General features: G+C 46.6%; 1 protein-coding gene across 2 annotated transcripts in view; it reads right to left on the bottom strand.

The window, feature by feature from the left end:
* MDGA2 (MAM domain containing glycosylphosphatidylinositol anchor 2) overlaps positions 1 to 15,982 on the bottom strand; it is a 320,069-nt gene that overhangs the window by 45,009 nt on the left and 259,078 nt on the right. For both annotated transcript variants that reach the window (XM_068416528.1, XM_068416529.1), the window contains one exon: positions 2,482 to 2,630. In XM_068416528.1, the coding sequence (XP_068272629.1) occupies positions 2,482 to 2,630 (149 nt within the window). The remainder of the gene's footprint in view (positions 1 to 2,481; positions 2,631 to 15,982) is intronic.

Genomic DNA, 15,982 nt, shown 5'->3' with positions numbered 1-15,982 from the left:
GCATTTCTTCTCAGCAAGGGTCATTAGCCATTGGAAGGGGCTGCCCAGGGAGGTGGTGGAGTCCCCATCTCTGGAGGGGTTTAAGAAAAGCCTGGACATGGCACTTAGTGCCCTGGTCTAGTTGCCATGGTGGTGTCAGGGCAATGGTTGGACTCGATGATCCCAGAGGTCTCTTCCAACCTGGTTGATTCTGTGATTCTGTGATTCTGTGACACTCGCTTCAGCGTGGAAACCCTCCTGCCCTGTTTCTGCCATGAACTTTGTGCAGCCGTGAACGGTGTTTTCTGCCACTCCCAAAGGATACTCATCCCCAATAAAAACAACAGCAAAACGCAGTAAAAAATCCACTACTAAGTCAAATAAACTATCTGAACACAAAGAGTTCAGAGGGAAATCTGCTGGTAGCAACTACCTGTAGGTGTCAAAAAAAAAAAAAAAAAGTAGTTTAATTATCACCCTTGTTTCAGGGAGAATTACTGCAGTAATGGACAACCACGTCTGGATGCTCACTGGGTTCTAAATCACCCAAGTTTTAGGTGAAAGGAAGATATTTTGATCAGCCTGACAGAGAGTGTTGTCAAGGAAATCAGAGTAAAATAACTCTAGATAATTATATAAATAGATAATTAAAAGTAAATTAAAATGAAATGGAAAAAAAGCAGCTAAAAACCCTACTGCAATTAATTTCATTATATATTCTTTTACTGCAGCAAATTCTTTTTTTTTAATTTAATAATTCCTCTCGGGTACTGGGAATAACAGAACTTATTTGTGCCCATTGATGCAAACAGTTGCATAAACATGTATTAAAAGTCACCAATTTTAATTTCAAATTAGTTAGATTCAGGCAGAGACAAACTCTGAGTAAAGGAGAGCCAGCACCCCCCAGGTATCAGAGCTGTTCCCTGGACGTGTCTCAATCATCTCCACAACCACCACAGAAGTTACACAAGCAAAACCCCATCCACTCAGCATAAATAACACGCTCAAATTGCATATTTATTTTGCAGCTTACAAAGCTCATCCCAGTAGGAGATCTGTGGGATAACAAAATACTCTCTGCACTCACATTTGCAAACACACATGTCTTCAAGAATCTGTCTTAATCCCCAATCTCTTTCTCCCTGCACGAACTATTATGTCAGGCATTGAATAACCAAACATATACTTTATAAATCAATCAATTGTGGTATTATTTAAAGAAAAACAAGCTCAGTGGGAGAGTGTAAAACAAGACCAAAACAATACCAGGCAGATTCTCCTGAATAAGCAGCAAAATGCCTTCATTTGATCGCAGCAGGTCCAGAAGCCCACGAGTTGGGGTGGTGGGAGCCCAGTGATCCTGACCAGGCACGGCACGGTACAGCCTCCTCTGCCAGCGCACACCTCAGCCAGACCAAGGCTGGCAGCCCAAGTGGTAAGATGTGACGTGGAGGTGGACGTGGTGGCCAAGGAGGTGTTCATAGCAAGGAGCGTTCTCGTGAAACCACGTATTTTCCCTTGAGAAAGCCCAGCAAAGCCCAGGCCGTCAGTGTCAACCTCTGGCACACTTGTAGTGTTTGGCATGGGTGGACTCTAGACAGGACTGGGAACAAGTGGTATGGCACAAAAATCTTCTGCCTTTAGAACACAAAATTGTGAGATTTTGTACGGACTTGGCTGTAGGAAGATCCTTTTGCCCTGCGAAGGGGAGTAAGCAGAGATGTGGCCAGTTCATGAGAGTTTAAGCAACGCAGAGAGTGGTTCTTTCACTTTAATTGACTACTAAAACTCAAGCTTTTTAGCAATGACCTTCAAAGAAGACAGATGAGATTTTTCTTGTTAAAGGGTAAATTAATGGTGATGACTATGTTAACTAAAAAATCCTCTGCAAGTGGGTTGGTCCCACACTTCCTTAACAGTGCCAATTCCCACTGAAAAGTCAACAGTGACTCTATGAAGACACAAGTGTGATCAGGTCAAGAAAGATGTCTCAGTTCTCAAGGGTCACCACGTGTTTCCATAGGAAAGTTGCAGCTATCCCTGTATTTATCTATTTACATGGAAGACCTAATAAAAGATATATAGATACACAAAGAGTGATAAAAAGTTTAATTTCATTGCAAGTTTCTTTCATGGAATCTTTCTAGCATAACTTGAGCCACAGCCTCTACAAACCCTCTGAGGAAGAGCTCTTTAATCTCTGCGATTCACACTGCAGTTGTGCAAATTAGTTTCCAGGATCTGCAAGCAGCAGAGGGAAACTTCTGCAAGATGGCAGCAAACCTTCCAGAAGGAGGAGAAACAACTCAGACTCACAGAAGATGAAGAGGGAGGAAAAATTAAATATAGTAAAATAATCAAAAAAAAAGAAGAAGAAATGGAATAAATAAAATAAATTAAAATAAAATAAATAAAATAAACCAAACCAAAGGCTTGGTAGTCATCACAGAGGTCAGCACTCAAAAGTCATGTCCTGCAAAAACGAGTATCTTTCCTCACCTGCCTAATCCCTAAGCGATAGGCAAGGATGCGGTCGACAGCGTCGGGGTTCATCTGGGTCCACTGGAGGCTGTAGGAGTAGACGCGGGGTCTGTTCTGCCACAGGGGGTTGTAGGTGTCGTAGTAGAACTCGGGAGCGTAGGCTTTGCCTGAGGAGATGGGAACAAAAACAGGGAAAACAAAGAAACCAGAGAATTATCAGGCAGCCAGTTTGGAGCCAAGTGTTGATGCCCAGCCTGCAACCACCCTCTCTCTCTGTTTTGAGTCATTTTGTTAAATATCTTCTTCCAGAAACACATACTGGAATTACCTGCCTCCATCCACTTTTTAAAAGGATTCGTGGCAATGGTTTGTCTTTATCATTAACTCGCCCCTCAGTGGCATCCGTGGCCCGAGTGTGGGCAGGGGAGGGGAAAAATTAGCTGAGCTCCTCGCAAAGGCAAGGTGGAGTGATGTAACATGCCTCTGCACTCATTTTTCATGGCCCAGCTGACTAAAATAGAGATATCAAACCAAGCTGCACTACACTGAGCAAAGACTCAGTGACAGCTGCTGCACCGGCACAAATGATACGAAATGACATCCGTGAGCTGGAACACAAGATGGATATTTCCAGCGACTGCTGCCTTCATCACATCTTCTCCTCTCCAACTTCCCAAGTGAAAATGCACACCAGCCCCCCTCCGTAACACCGCAGATGTGCACCCTATCGCAGCACATTGTTTAGCTGAACATTCCCATTTGCACAAGAGAGGGAAACGACATCCCGCAGCGCATCTTGGGACCACGAGTGTTCCACCAAAATGCTATTATAGGCTTCATCCTTTACAAATATTAAAATCCTAAGGATGTTTTCCCAAACACATGACAAAACATCGCTTGAATTCATTAAATTTGAGTTCCCTTTGACTTAAACGCACAAATACCAGTGACAGCTTTACATGCAAATTACCTTTTGTGCCTCTAGAGTATCCCACAGAGAGTGATTTGTGGGCAACAGTAGAAACGATACCAAGTGCCCAATCTGTTTGCCTAGCCATGGGCATGTAGCGGCATCTGAGATGCAGTAGGGTAGCTGAGCCACCTAGACTGGGTGGAAGATATGACACAAGAGCTATAGGAATACAGAATACAGAATCAATCAGGTTGGAAGAGCCCTCTGGGATCATCGAGTCCAACCATTGCCCTGACACCACCATGGCAACTAGACCAGGGCACTAAGTGCCATGTCCAGGCTTTTCTTAAACCCCTCCAGAGATGGTGACTCCACCACCTCCCTGGGCACCCCTTCCAATGACTAATGACCCTTTCTGAGAAGAAAACCAGGAGACCCAGGACATGCTAGAACCATTGCTGGAGCTGCTTGCACCATCCTAGAGCATCTCATGTACCACTGGGCACCTCTGTATAGGCAAATAAGTTGCATCCATAAAAGCTACGAGCAGATGTGGTAGGGACAGGGGTGTCTGCAATTAGAGCTGCCCCAGAAACCTTTCCACTGGAATATGCAATTCCAGCATACCCCAAAACATCTCGGTGGATTTGTCCTAAAGGAAAGTCAAACAATGTTAGAGCACACACCAGTACAGGCCAAAGAGACAGATCAGTTTTCTATTTTTAAGTCATTTTGCATTGATCTTTCTTTAGCCCGCCACACCAACAACGCAGTATCGCTTCCATTTCTTAAAGCAAAAAGGTTTGGATTGACTTGAAACAAGTTTTAACAGTTGGATTTGTAGCAAGAGCTGTTAATCACCAGTTTTCACCCTGGATCTGTTCCAACAGGAACAAAACCTCAACTCAAAGACTGACCATCTTCCATGGAACAGGTCCATCCTTGCCCTGCCCAGCTCTGCCTCCTTTCTCTGGAGTTTCCATGCTTTGAGCATAATGCTGTTGGGAACAGGACGGGGACAAACACAAACCAGGCTCTGCTGTGTTAAATGCTACATTAGTCACTCGAATTATGCAAAAAGGAGATGAAACATGGGACACCAAAACATTTGCAGATGTTATACTCATGCAAAGGTCTAAGAGAGACCTGTCAGTAAATAAAAATCATAAGTAGAATGAGGTCTTTCCCCTCCCAAATCTTGTACCTCTATCCTCCTCCTATTTCTGCAGGGATTCTGTCAGTGGCAGTAATTAGAAAATACAATAAAAAACACAGGACAGCCTCATGGGAAGATGTGGTCTGCCTGTCCATGGCGACCTGTGAGAGGGGTATGCATTCATTACTCACCTCCTTTCATTCAGGTATTACGAGCATGTGTCAAAATGCCCAATGTATTTAGGTATTTTCTCCTCAAAACTATTCTTATCTACGAAGGGAAGTTGTAGTGGAGTGGGAGTCAGCCTCTTCTCCCAGGCAACCAGCGCTAGGACAAGAGGACACAGCCTCAAGCTTCGCCAGGGGAGGTTCAGGTTGGACATTAGGAAGCATTTCTTCTCAGCAAGGGTCATTAGCCATTGGAAGGGGCTGCCCAGGGAGGTGGTGAAGCCACCATCTCTGGAGGGGTTTGCAAAAAGCCTGGCCATGGCACTTAGTGCCCTGGTCTAGTTGCCATGGTGGTGTCAGGGCAATGGTTGGACTCGGTGATCCCAGAGGGCTCTTCCAACCTGGTTGATTCTGTGATTCTGTGTGTATAAATAGAGATGGATGGGGAGGCATTTTGACCTAAAAGTCTGAGAATTTCTATCATCAGAAAGGTAGTGAGAAGAGGGGAAAAAAGCATTTAAAAAAAAAAAATTGAAAGGGGACAAAGGAAAAATCATGTGAATATATACCAGTCTTGTGGTTATTGATCAAGCTTTTATCATTGTGTGTGTCATCCCCTCCAGCCACACTTTTCCAAGGATGAAAAGCCCTTTTAGCCAAGATATTTTTGCCTGTTTGCCCAATGAAGGTGAGCATTCAATTTTAGATCGGACTACAGCAGATATGCTAGTGCGAAGTAGCAAACAACAACACTCCAAGGAAAAGCAGCAAAGCAAAACCGCTGTTTTAAAAAAATGAAATGTAAGATAAATGAAAAGAGGATCAGTGGTCGATAAGATTTGTTTTCCTTATTTATGTGCAGTGGAAATAATGGAGAAAAGCTCATGCTGAATGCAAATTATAATCTTCCCCTTTCTACTGCAGGTGGACATAATGGCATCTCTGGGGGTCTACAGAAAGGATCCATAATTAGGCGCTTGTCACAATATGGGCACTTGAACAACACCATCGCCTTTCGAGAAATAATGAGGACTCATGAAGAGTTGCATTATTATAATTCCCTCTGAACAGAAGAGCTTCTGGTGCGAATGGAGATGCTGAAAATTTAACAACACAACATTAAGACTTTAACTTGCAAACTTCAGGAGTACAAGAAAGCTGGGCAGTGTTTGAGAGTCCACAAAAAGCAGACATTGCCTTTGGAGGAGCAGGAGCCATGAGCACGTCGGCAGTCTGCCTGGGCTTGGCAGGTGTCCCCTGTCACTGCGACCATTTGCTCTGACTCACAGAATCCCAGAATCACTCAGGTTGGAAGAGCCCTCTGGGATCATCGAGTCCAACCATGGCCCTGACACCACCATGGCAACTACACCAGGGCACTAAGTGCCATGTCTAGGTTTTTCTTAAACACCTCCAGAGATGGTGACTCCACCACTTCCCTGGGCAGCCCCTTCCAATAGCTAATGACCCTTGCTGAGAAGAAATGCTTCCTAATGTCCAACCTGAACCTCCCCTGGCAAAGCTTGAGGCTGTGTCCTCTTGTCCTATCGCTAGTTGCCTGGGAGAAGAGGCCGACTCCCACTGCACTATAACCTCCCTTCAGGTAGTTGTAGACTGCAATAAGGTCATCTCTAAGCCTCCTCTTCTCCAGCCCAAACCCCAGCAAACACCCCAAGCCTGCCACCACCCAACCGTGCAGCTTCCAGAAGTGATGCTGTCCAGCAAGATTATCCTCCACTAGAGAAATAGAGAGATGGTGAAGGGTGTAAGAGACCTAGCAACAGCCCTTGGCATAGCGTGACTTGACTGTGGGGAGGCAGCAGCTTACTTGGAGGTGAGCTCAGCAGCCAGCTTCAAGCCCTGGTCATGCTTGGAAGAGGTTATCACATATTCTCCACCTGCAGAGATGTCTCAAGCACACAGAGAAGGGGGTCTGCAGTCCCTCATACCCCAGGCAGGCATCCCTTGGGCTGCCAGCTCTACCTGCACCCCCTTTCCTTTCTACAGTCACGTCAGCCTCACCTTCCAAAAGCAAACCCCCTTGTTTTGTTCCAAGTACAGGAAACATTTCCCTGGCTCACATCACAGAATCACAGAATTGTTAAGGTTGGAAAAGACCTAAAAGACCATCAAGTCCAACCATTGACCCAATGCCACTATGCCCACTAATCCATGTCCTGAAGCTCCACATCTAGATGTTTTTTGAACACCTCCAGGGATGGTGACTCCACCACCTCCCTGGGCAGCCTGTTCCAATGCCTAATGACTCTTTGAGTGAAGAAATTCTTCCTAAGATCATTCGCCCTTTTTAAGCACAGGCACAACAATGGCTTTCGTCTCACTCCCTTCAGCTTTCGCAGCATTCAAGGATTTATTAAATCATTTCAGGACAGGCAGGCAGAGCCCAGCCTGCCCCTGGCACCAAACCTGGCTTCAGCTAACTGGAGGCAGCTGTGACCAACTGACCTTCTCTGTTGCCCATCGAAGGGGATTTTGGTGCTCTGGGAGGGACCCCAGGTCTGTGCCGATTCAGATACGTAGGGGAAAACGGTGAAACTCTTCTCGGTCCTCAGGAGGGCTGGTGAGAGAAGCAGCGTGCCGTGGCCATCAGTTGAGGGGTTAAAGGCAAGGCAGCTTCTGCAGGCAGCTTCTACGGATCCAGGAGCTCCACATCCCTGGCAAGGACAGCCTCTCGCTGACATGCCGTGCCAGCAGGTCCCAAGGGAGAAGAGTTTAATGCCATGATATTTTTTGTCTCCCTTAAGGCAACCTGAACTTGGGTTTAGAGCTCCATTAACACGTACCAGTTCTAATTAATCCCTCCCTGTGTGCTCGTGCTGCTGGAATCGGAGTAACTGTGATGCTTGGAGCTCTGCCAGGGAGAGGATACACAACACAGTTTGATGTGGAGTATATTGTTTGTTTTCCTTTCTATCACTAGCAAAACATTTATTTATTTTCACCTTCTGAATACGTAGCACGTGCAAAATAAAGACAGGTGGGATTGTGTGTGCGGGGAGGGTGGGAGCAGGGTAAGGAGAGGTAACACTGAACGCAGCTTTGCTCGGGCTGGCCCCTGCACGAGACACAAATACATAAACAGACAGACTAAATGTTTGTGTTTGAAGGCTACACAGCTAAAATAAAGTGTGAATTCCTCCCCATCACGCTTACAGAGGCCACCCAGCACGAGCAGCACAATCACACATCCTGCTGCCTTGGTGGCTGTTGTTCCTTCAACCTGAATACATCTGCATATGAAGCCGACAATTACCAATTAGGGCTAACTGCACTCCTGGGCACACGGGGGCTGGATTTTAGCTAGCTCCTTCCTCAGGTTAGCACAGGGGGAAGAAAAAAAAACCCAGCACCCAATTCTCCACTCCCATTCATCTGGATTCACAAGCACGTCCCAGCCCTGCGAAGCTTCTGCATGGCAGAAACACTGCAGAGGTCTGTGATTATCGGCAGTGAGCAGCGATTTGAGACTGGATCAGGAAGAGGAACAAGCATCATCTGCCACTGGTCCCAGTGCTGCAGAACAAACGCAGTGCTCTTCCCCAGTAACAGCCCCTCTCACTCACTGAGCCCTTTTGCAGTCATCAGCATCTGTTGTGCAGCGTTTGATTTCCTCCAGCCAGTACAGCCAAAATATTATCTACTGACTCTCTACTAGCGTAAGGTCAAACATGGTATGAAAGAAAATATGGAACTGATTCACAGAAACCCAGAATCAATCAGGTTGGAAGGGCCCTCTGGGATCATCGAGTCCAACCATTGCCCTGACACCACCGTGGCAACTAGACCAGGGCACTAAGTGCCATGTCCAGGCTTTTCTTCAACCCCTCCAGAGATGGTGACTCCACCACCTCCCTGGGCAGCCCCTTCCAATGGCTAATGACCCTTGCTGAGAAGAAAAAAATAAAATAATAATAATAAAATAAAATAATCTCCTAAAAGAACTGTTCCATTTCACTTGCCAGCACATGGTTTCCAAAGTAACGTAAGAAATCAAGAACACGCACCGCAAATTTAAATTGTAACGAACGCAACCACAACCCACTGATTCCAAGCAATGGCAATAAACTGAACAACGACATTCTCTCCCTAATTATAGCAGCTGTCTACATACCCCAGATGGAGTTTCAGAGTATGGAGTTAGTGTTTGTGCTGGCTTGTCATGCAAAAACAAACAGTAGTGACTGTGCAGGCACAGCACCGCTAACAGTGACAGCTTTAGTAGACACGCAGACAGAGCACTAAAGGAATCAGTTCCTTGTGTTGTCTGGTGATGTTCCCTTTATCTTCATATCTATTCCTGCTAATTCGCTTGGCGTTAGATGCCTTGTGAATGCAGCATCTTTGCCACCTCGGTTCCATATTGGCAGCACATATGCACTTTAGCTCATCATGACAAGGAGTTCAGCATAAGCGATGATCAGGGTGTCTCGCACTTTATAACAGCAGCTATAAACGTTTAGGGAAAAATAAAATAAAATCAGAGATTTACAAATGCTTCCTCTTCTGGCATATTCAGCTCCAGATCTTTCTATCTTTAAAATGCATGAAGAGTATAAATCCTAAACAAAACAATATATTTAACTGTGTAAAATACCGTGAGACACAGAGTTTATGAAAAATGCTGCCCATTACTGTGCTCTGTTTTATTACAGGATATATATTTTATGAAGGATTTGCAATAAGAAAGAGAAGATACTTTGTTCTTTGTTTGCAGATGCAACATATGTCTTCTCCTAGATCTGCTCCTCCGCCCAACACGGTCCCAAATCCTCCCCGTCACCTCCAGCCTCCCTGTAATCCCACACCTTCCAGCTCTCCGCATCCCTGTTTTGGACTTTCCACCCTCACTGACCCTACTGCCTGCGCCCATCCATCCCCAGTCCAGGCTGGAAGGTGGCTGACCAAGTTCTCACCAAGAACTAACCACAATGTGTTGCTGAGCTTCTTTTCAGTTTGTTTGGGATTAACACATCCGTGTTTGTTGGCAAAAAGCTTCAATACAATTTGAAATTAGGTTTATAACATGGTACAATGTATTTGGGGTTCCTTTCAAACAGGTCATGATAAGACGTGACCCGTGCGATGACATTTTGAGGGATAAAGAGGGATAAATAAATCCAGTTTAGAACAGTCTCTGAAGCTGGCTGATTCACACGTACAGAGCCCCCTTTTCATTGGTGAGCTTTCTGCGAGCTCACATGCTCATACACACATTACACACATACATACTTGCCATAAATTCATAGAATCACAGAATCACAGACTGATTTGGGTTGGAAGGGACCTTAAAGATCATCCAGTTCCAACCCCCTGCCACAGGCAGGGACACCTTCCACCAGACCAGGTTGCTCCAAGCCCCATCCAACCTTGCCTTGAACACTGCCAGGGAGGGGGCAGCCACAGCTTCTCTGGGCAACCTGGGCCAGGGTCTCACCACCCTCACAGCAAACAATTTCTTCCTAATATCTCATCTCAATCTCCCCTCTTTCAGTTTAAAACCATTCCCCCTCATCCTGTCACTCCATGCCCTTGTCAAAAGCCCCTCTCCCGCTTTTCCGTAGCCCCTTCAGGTACTGGAAGGTGCTAGAAGGTCTCCCTGGAGCCTTCTCTTCTCCAGGCTGAACAGCCCCAGCTCTCTCAGCCTGTCTCCAGAGCAGAGGGGCTCCAGCCCTCTGAGCATCTCCGTGGCCTCCTCTGGGCTCGCTCCAACAGCTCCGTGTCCTTCTTCTGTTGGGGGCCCCAGAGCTGGACGCAGCACTGCAGGGGGGGTCTCACGAGAGCGGAGCAGAGGGGCAGAATCCCCTCCCTCGCCCTGCTGGCCACGCTGCTGGGGATGCAGCCCAGGATATGGTTCATTCATGTAATAATTTTTATACACACATGTGCACACATTTACATATACCCTACATATACGCATGCACGTTTGCAGATGCGTGTCTGTGCCTGATGAGAAAGCGGTTCCTAAAGCAAGGTGAGGCACAGTTCAACAGAAAACGAAGTGAAGCCTCTGCTGGAGGTGGAGGCGGTAATTTACCTGTCGCTGAAGTGAACTCTATAGAAATCCCCCGGGAACTGGAGGCCTGGAAGCGGGGAGCGGTGTCACTTGCTAGTAAGTGGTAAAGACCTGATAAATGAAGGATGGGTAGGGAAACGCAAGTGGTGTCACGCAGAGAGCAGGATGCTGCTGTGAAATTGTAAATAACAGCGTGCCACCGCACGCACATAAAGAAAACTGTGGCCTCGGAGAAGGGGGTGAGGTGGGGAAGCTCTGACAGCGCCTGGCAAAACACGTATCTTGGGATCAGAGCGCAGCACTGAGTCACAGAGGAAAGATTTGCAGCCGGGAGATGATGCGGCTCTGTGCAGTCCTGGGGGAGCAACACAAGGAGCAGGCAGCAGCCGCTGGGCTGGCTCCATCCCTCGGCCACGCTGCTCGCCCAGCCCGTGGGGGACCCTGGGGCCGGTGCTCCCGAGCATCCCCCTGCTGCCAGGTACCACAGGGCTCCCTCCACACCTGCCCCGTGGCCGTGCCCACCCGTGGCTCCCTTGACTGGTCCCAGCTCAAGCCCTTCTCCTCGGCCAGGCTCCCCTGATGCTTCCTAAGCTTAGCAGGACTTCCTAGGCAGCTGTAAGCTCTCCCCCCTTGGCATTCAGAGTCACGCAGCTGCCTTACCCCATATCCCTTCCCTACCGCGGGCTCCCCAGTTCCTGGTAAATACAACAGCTCGCAGCTGCTCCAATCCACTCCAGAACCAACATGTGATACCCTCATATCACATAAGCAAACAAGCACTTTGGAGGAAGAAACTAAACAAAATGCCAGCCTGCAAATGAACTGCCTCTGCTTCCCAGCAGCAATATTGAAATGCAGATTTTTGCTCCTCCCTGGGCGCTCCTCGGGTCAGCTCTGCAGTGGTGATGCTCGAGGGCTCCCTGCTAAACGCTCTTCAGTGCGTTTTTTTCAGGCTCTGTAGAATTGAAACACGTCTGAAATTATCTGCAGCAGCCACAGTAGAGACAGGTTTCTTCATGGGGAGGGCCTGGTTCAGCTCCAGTATTTACTGGGGCATGTCCTTCACTCCCATGTACCCAGCTCCGAAAACACACTTTCACAGAATCACAGAATCAAGGAGGTTGGAAGAGCCCTCTGGGATCATCAAGTCCAACCATTGCCCTGACACCACCATGGCAACTAGACCAGGGCACTAAGTGCCATGGCCAGGCTTTTCTTAAACCCCTCCAGAGATGGTGACTCCACCACCTCCCTGGGCAGCCCCTTCCAATGGCTAATGACCCTTGCTGACAAGAAATGCTTCCTAATGTCCAACCTGAACCTCCTCTAGCAAAGCTTGAGGCTGTGTCCTCTTGTCCTATCACTAGTTGCGTGGGAGAAGAGGCCGACTCCCACTTGACTACAACCTCTCTTCAGGTAGTTGTAGACTGCAATAAGGTCACCTTCAGGGCTGTCAGCAACAGAGCAGCCACCCCATGGAAGGGATGCTCTTCTTTTTGCCCAGATCATTCATTGTTCTGTTTATCCAACATTAAATAACTATCACCAGCCCAGAGCATCGCACACTCAAGCACTTGCATCACTCAAGGAGGCAGCTGGATGTTCTCTGATACCTGGGGTCACCGATTTGGCCCCAGACACAGACCTGCACCCTACAGCTCAGCTACCTAGAGCTCTCTACTTCCAAAGCTGCACTGTTCATCTTTATTATTCTAGTTGCACGAAGCATCCTGTGGTCAACAAGAAGGGAAGCATTTTCTCTTAATTATCAGTCTCTGGAGGCTGCTTTGAAATAGCCCAGGATACAGTGTCAAAGCAGAGACACATCAGCGACGCTGCACCTGGGGACGTCTGGCTGCAGCTCATCTCCTTCACCTGGGTCCAGACTCCAGCATCCTGAAACACTGCAAACCATGGAGGCCAAAAGGCCATCAGAAGAAGTTCAGACACATTCATGGAGGCCAAAAGGCCATCAGAAGAAGTTTAGACACATTCATGGAGGCCAAAAGGCCATCAGAAGAAGTTTAGACACATTCATGGAGGTCACATCCACAAGCGCTGAGAAACAGTGATCCAGTGCAACTGGTCACCACTGAAAACCAGAGACACGTGCCCAGGACCTGGCTTAGCGCTGTAATTTCCCTCGTTATCAGCTTCATTGCACAGCAAAGGGAGAACCAGGCCAGGCTCGTCAGGTCCTCCTGCAGCTCTCAAGCAGCAACACACAGAAACACAACCAAACCCAAACGGTACGTGCAAGTAGTAGTTTCCCCAGTGGTGCAATCCACTGCTGCATTCACATCCTTCCCTTTTTTGGGTGAACTAACTTTATTTTCCTTCTTCCCCTAGGGCAAACTTGCATTAAAAATTAGTAAGTCTGAAGCACAGTGAAAAACCTCAGACAACCCCTCCCTCCGCTCCTCAAATTAGATACTTCAGCCTCAGGATGGAATTAATTAACTTCATTTTTCTCTTCTTGCTAGATGACAGGAAAAGCATGGTTGAGATCCAGTAATAACACCTTGTCACCTCTGCTAAAAGGTCACATTTGGCACTGCCTGCTCCACTGATGACCTGTGAGAAGTAAATATCCCAAATTTCAAAACTCTGACGGCTTTGGAAATTAATTGTCAAGAAGGCAGTCTCTGGCTCCGAGTCCACTGCCTTTACTGGGCTTTGGACCAGGAGACTGGTGAAAAAAACCCGTTAACACAGTAAGAACTGCCTTTCATATTTGACCGCCCACAGTTTAAATTGCCCTGGTCAAGCGTGTGGGGTAAGGCAGCAATCTGCTTCCGAGGGGGCTGGCAAAGCTCCTCTTAATTCAGATTCTCCAGCAGCAGGAGCCAGTTCAGCAGGAAACACTACAACATCGATACTCCGCGAGCTTTGGAAATGGTCTTTCCTGGTGTACATTTTTAGGAGGTGCTCTGGGCTCAGTAGCACTGTTATAATCTCTGAGGTCTTTAATTAAAATCAAATACCTTCCGTGCCTAGGAGATGAATGAAAAATAATTTTTTTTAAATGGTGGTGATACTTCAGTAGGAATTTTAAGACCACATAGGTTAGGATATAGGTGACGTACGATCTTTGACTATTTTTTCCACTTCCCACAGTTCCCAGCCATCCATGACTGTCCCTAGATTGGCAAACTTGAGAAATATTTAAACGAGTGAGATTAATTACTTATTCTGACATGTCTGCATGTGTTTCTGAATTAAGGTAAGCATTAACTAGTTAACATTTAACTAAGCTAGGGCCTAACTTCTTATTCCTAAGGCCTGAGAACACACTTCAAGTTTCAGACCAAAGACACCAGGTGGGGTGTGGGGGTGGAATAAAATAACACATGACTTGAGGCATGAAATTGGGGTACAAGACTATTGTAATCAGTGACACAGTAAGAAATTTTCTCCTGTCCTTGGGAAAGATGTAAATGTCGCTGCAACCATCATCAAGCTTTACATGAGAGATTGTAATTTATATAGTCAGTTTATAGCCTGTAATATTAATTTAGACTTACTGGAATGCTAATAACTTATAGCTAATAACTTATAGTCGGCTTGTAATCAAATCTTCCTTAGAGAAACAGTGCTGCAGACAGCAAGTATTTACAGGTAGTTAGTATGGGTGTCTTCATAAAGAAATAAATTAATTCTAACAGTAATTCGAATCACTCGCTCTACCAGCTCTCTCCATATTTAAATCTAACAGTCCATGGGTGCTAAAGGAGCCTCAGCTCCACACGTGCTCTCTAGGTCCTATCTCAACCTCACAGTTCCTCACCAAACCCAAGAGCTTTTTCCACCAGGCTGGAAGGACTTGGCCAGTGAAACATATTTGTACTGAGAAAAGGGCAAACAACACACAGAGCTATCAGCACCGTGAAACACATGGTCATTTCTTCCCTCAACTTCCCCATGAGAACTTTCCACCACCATCAATCAATACATTGATATTCCCAATGCCACCCGACTTGCAAAGCATCCACATGTCCCGCAGAGTGACTGGGACATTTCAGATCCCACAGACAGCACTACCAAGCTAGGTTTACACTACAGAATAAAACCACACCAACAAAGCGCTGGGCTTCATCTCCAAACCCTACCTGAAAGGCCAAGAGGTCTCCAGCACGTTGGGGAGCAGACAAGGTATGTGCTGTGTAATGCTCCTCTACCTTGGCAAGCCACTGGCCAGCCAGGCAAGAAAGAGCAAACCCAATGTCCAAGACAAGAAGACAACGTGGGCTCAGAAGGCAAGAATACTCCCAAAGTCATTGATTTCAAATCACGTGAGGTTTGAACCACCTTATATAAAGTTCTGCCCACAAGTTATGAGAAATGCAACTGACAGACGGGGTATTAACAAAACTGATTTCAGAAATGGGACTGCAAGCTGCTAACATGGTTTTAAAACACACAATTTCAACAAATTTTCTCCATTTTTAAACATTGTATAAGGAAAGTCTTGGCAGGAACTGGTTTTCATCGTACTATTGAAAAATGGTAGGACGAGTTAGCTAGAAAGTGAATTATAAGGTACAGCTCAACCTGGAGATTAACACAGAGCCAAGCCCTACCAGATGAACCCGAGTGAGAAGCAGCAAAACCCAAAGGCAATGTTGGATTAGGGACTTCACAGAACAGGTGGCAAATGAAACATGTAAGTGTCTCCCCCACAAATTTTCAGTCAATACATCAGGACTTTCTGAGACCCAGAGTCTAACTGGCTGGACATAACTATTACAGCAGACATATTACACCATATAATTAATGCAGAATCAAATGTAATTGTACTAGTGTTTCTTCATTTCATTTTGCATTGTCCTTCCACACAAAATTATCCTCAGTTTTGGGGCAAAATGGAACAGAGGTGACTTTGCAAGACAACATAAAACGCCGACGTTATTTTATACCAACACCGAGCATGGTGCGTGTTCACAAGGCTCGCCTGCAGTGAAGTGAGGTCAAAGGGTCCATCCAAGAAACTCTGAGGGCAGGCAAAGGAGTCCTGCCTCCCACCAGCCAGGTCTGTAGATGTGGCACACAGGAGCGAGATGGCACTGAATGCCAGCTTTAGCAGAGGGACAGCACAAGGAGAACTATCCTTGCTGATGCTGAAGGGTGTAGCGCTTGGGCAGCAGCTTGGTCCCCAAGAGAGTAAGGAGGAAGGCACGAGGACCAGGTGCTCCCTATCTAAAGTTGCAGTCCCAGGCAAAGATCTTCATCCTTTCAAACCCCCTCTGTGA

This window comes from Nyctibius grandis, chromosome 20 (assembly GCF_013368605.1).
Source record: "Nyctibius grandis isolate bNycGra1 chromosome 20, bNycGra1.pri, whole genome shotgun sequence".
Classification (NCBI taxonomy): Eukaryota; Metazoa; Chordata; class Aves; order Nyctibiiformes; family Nyctibiidae; genus Nyctibius; species Nyctibius grandis.
This window is presented reverse-complemented; position numbering and strand designations above follow the sequence as displayed.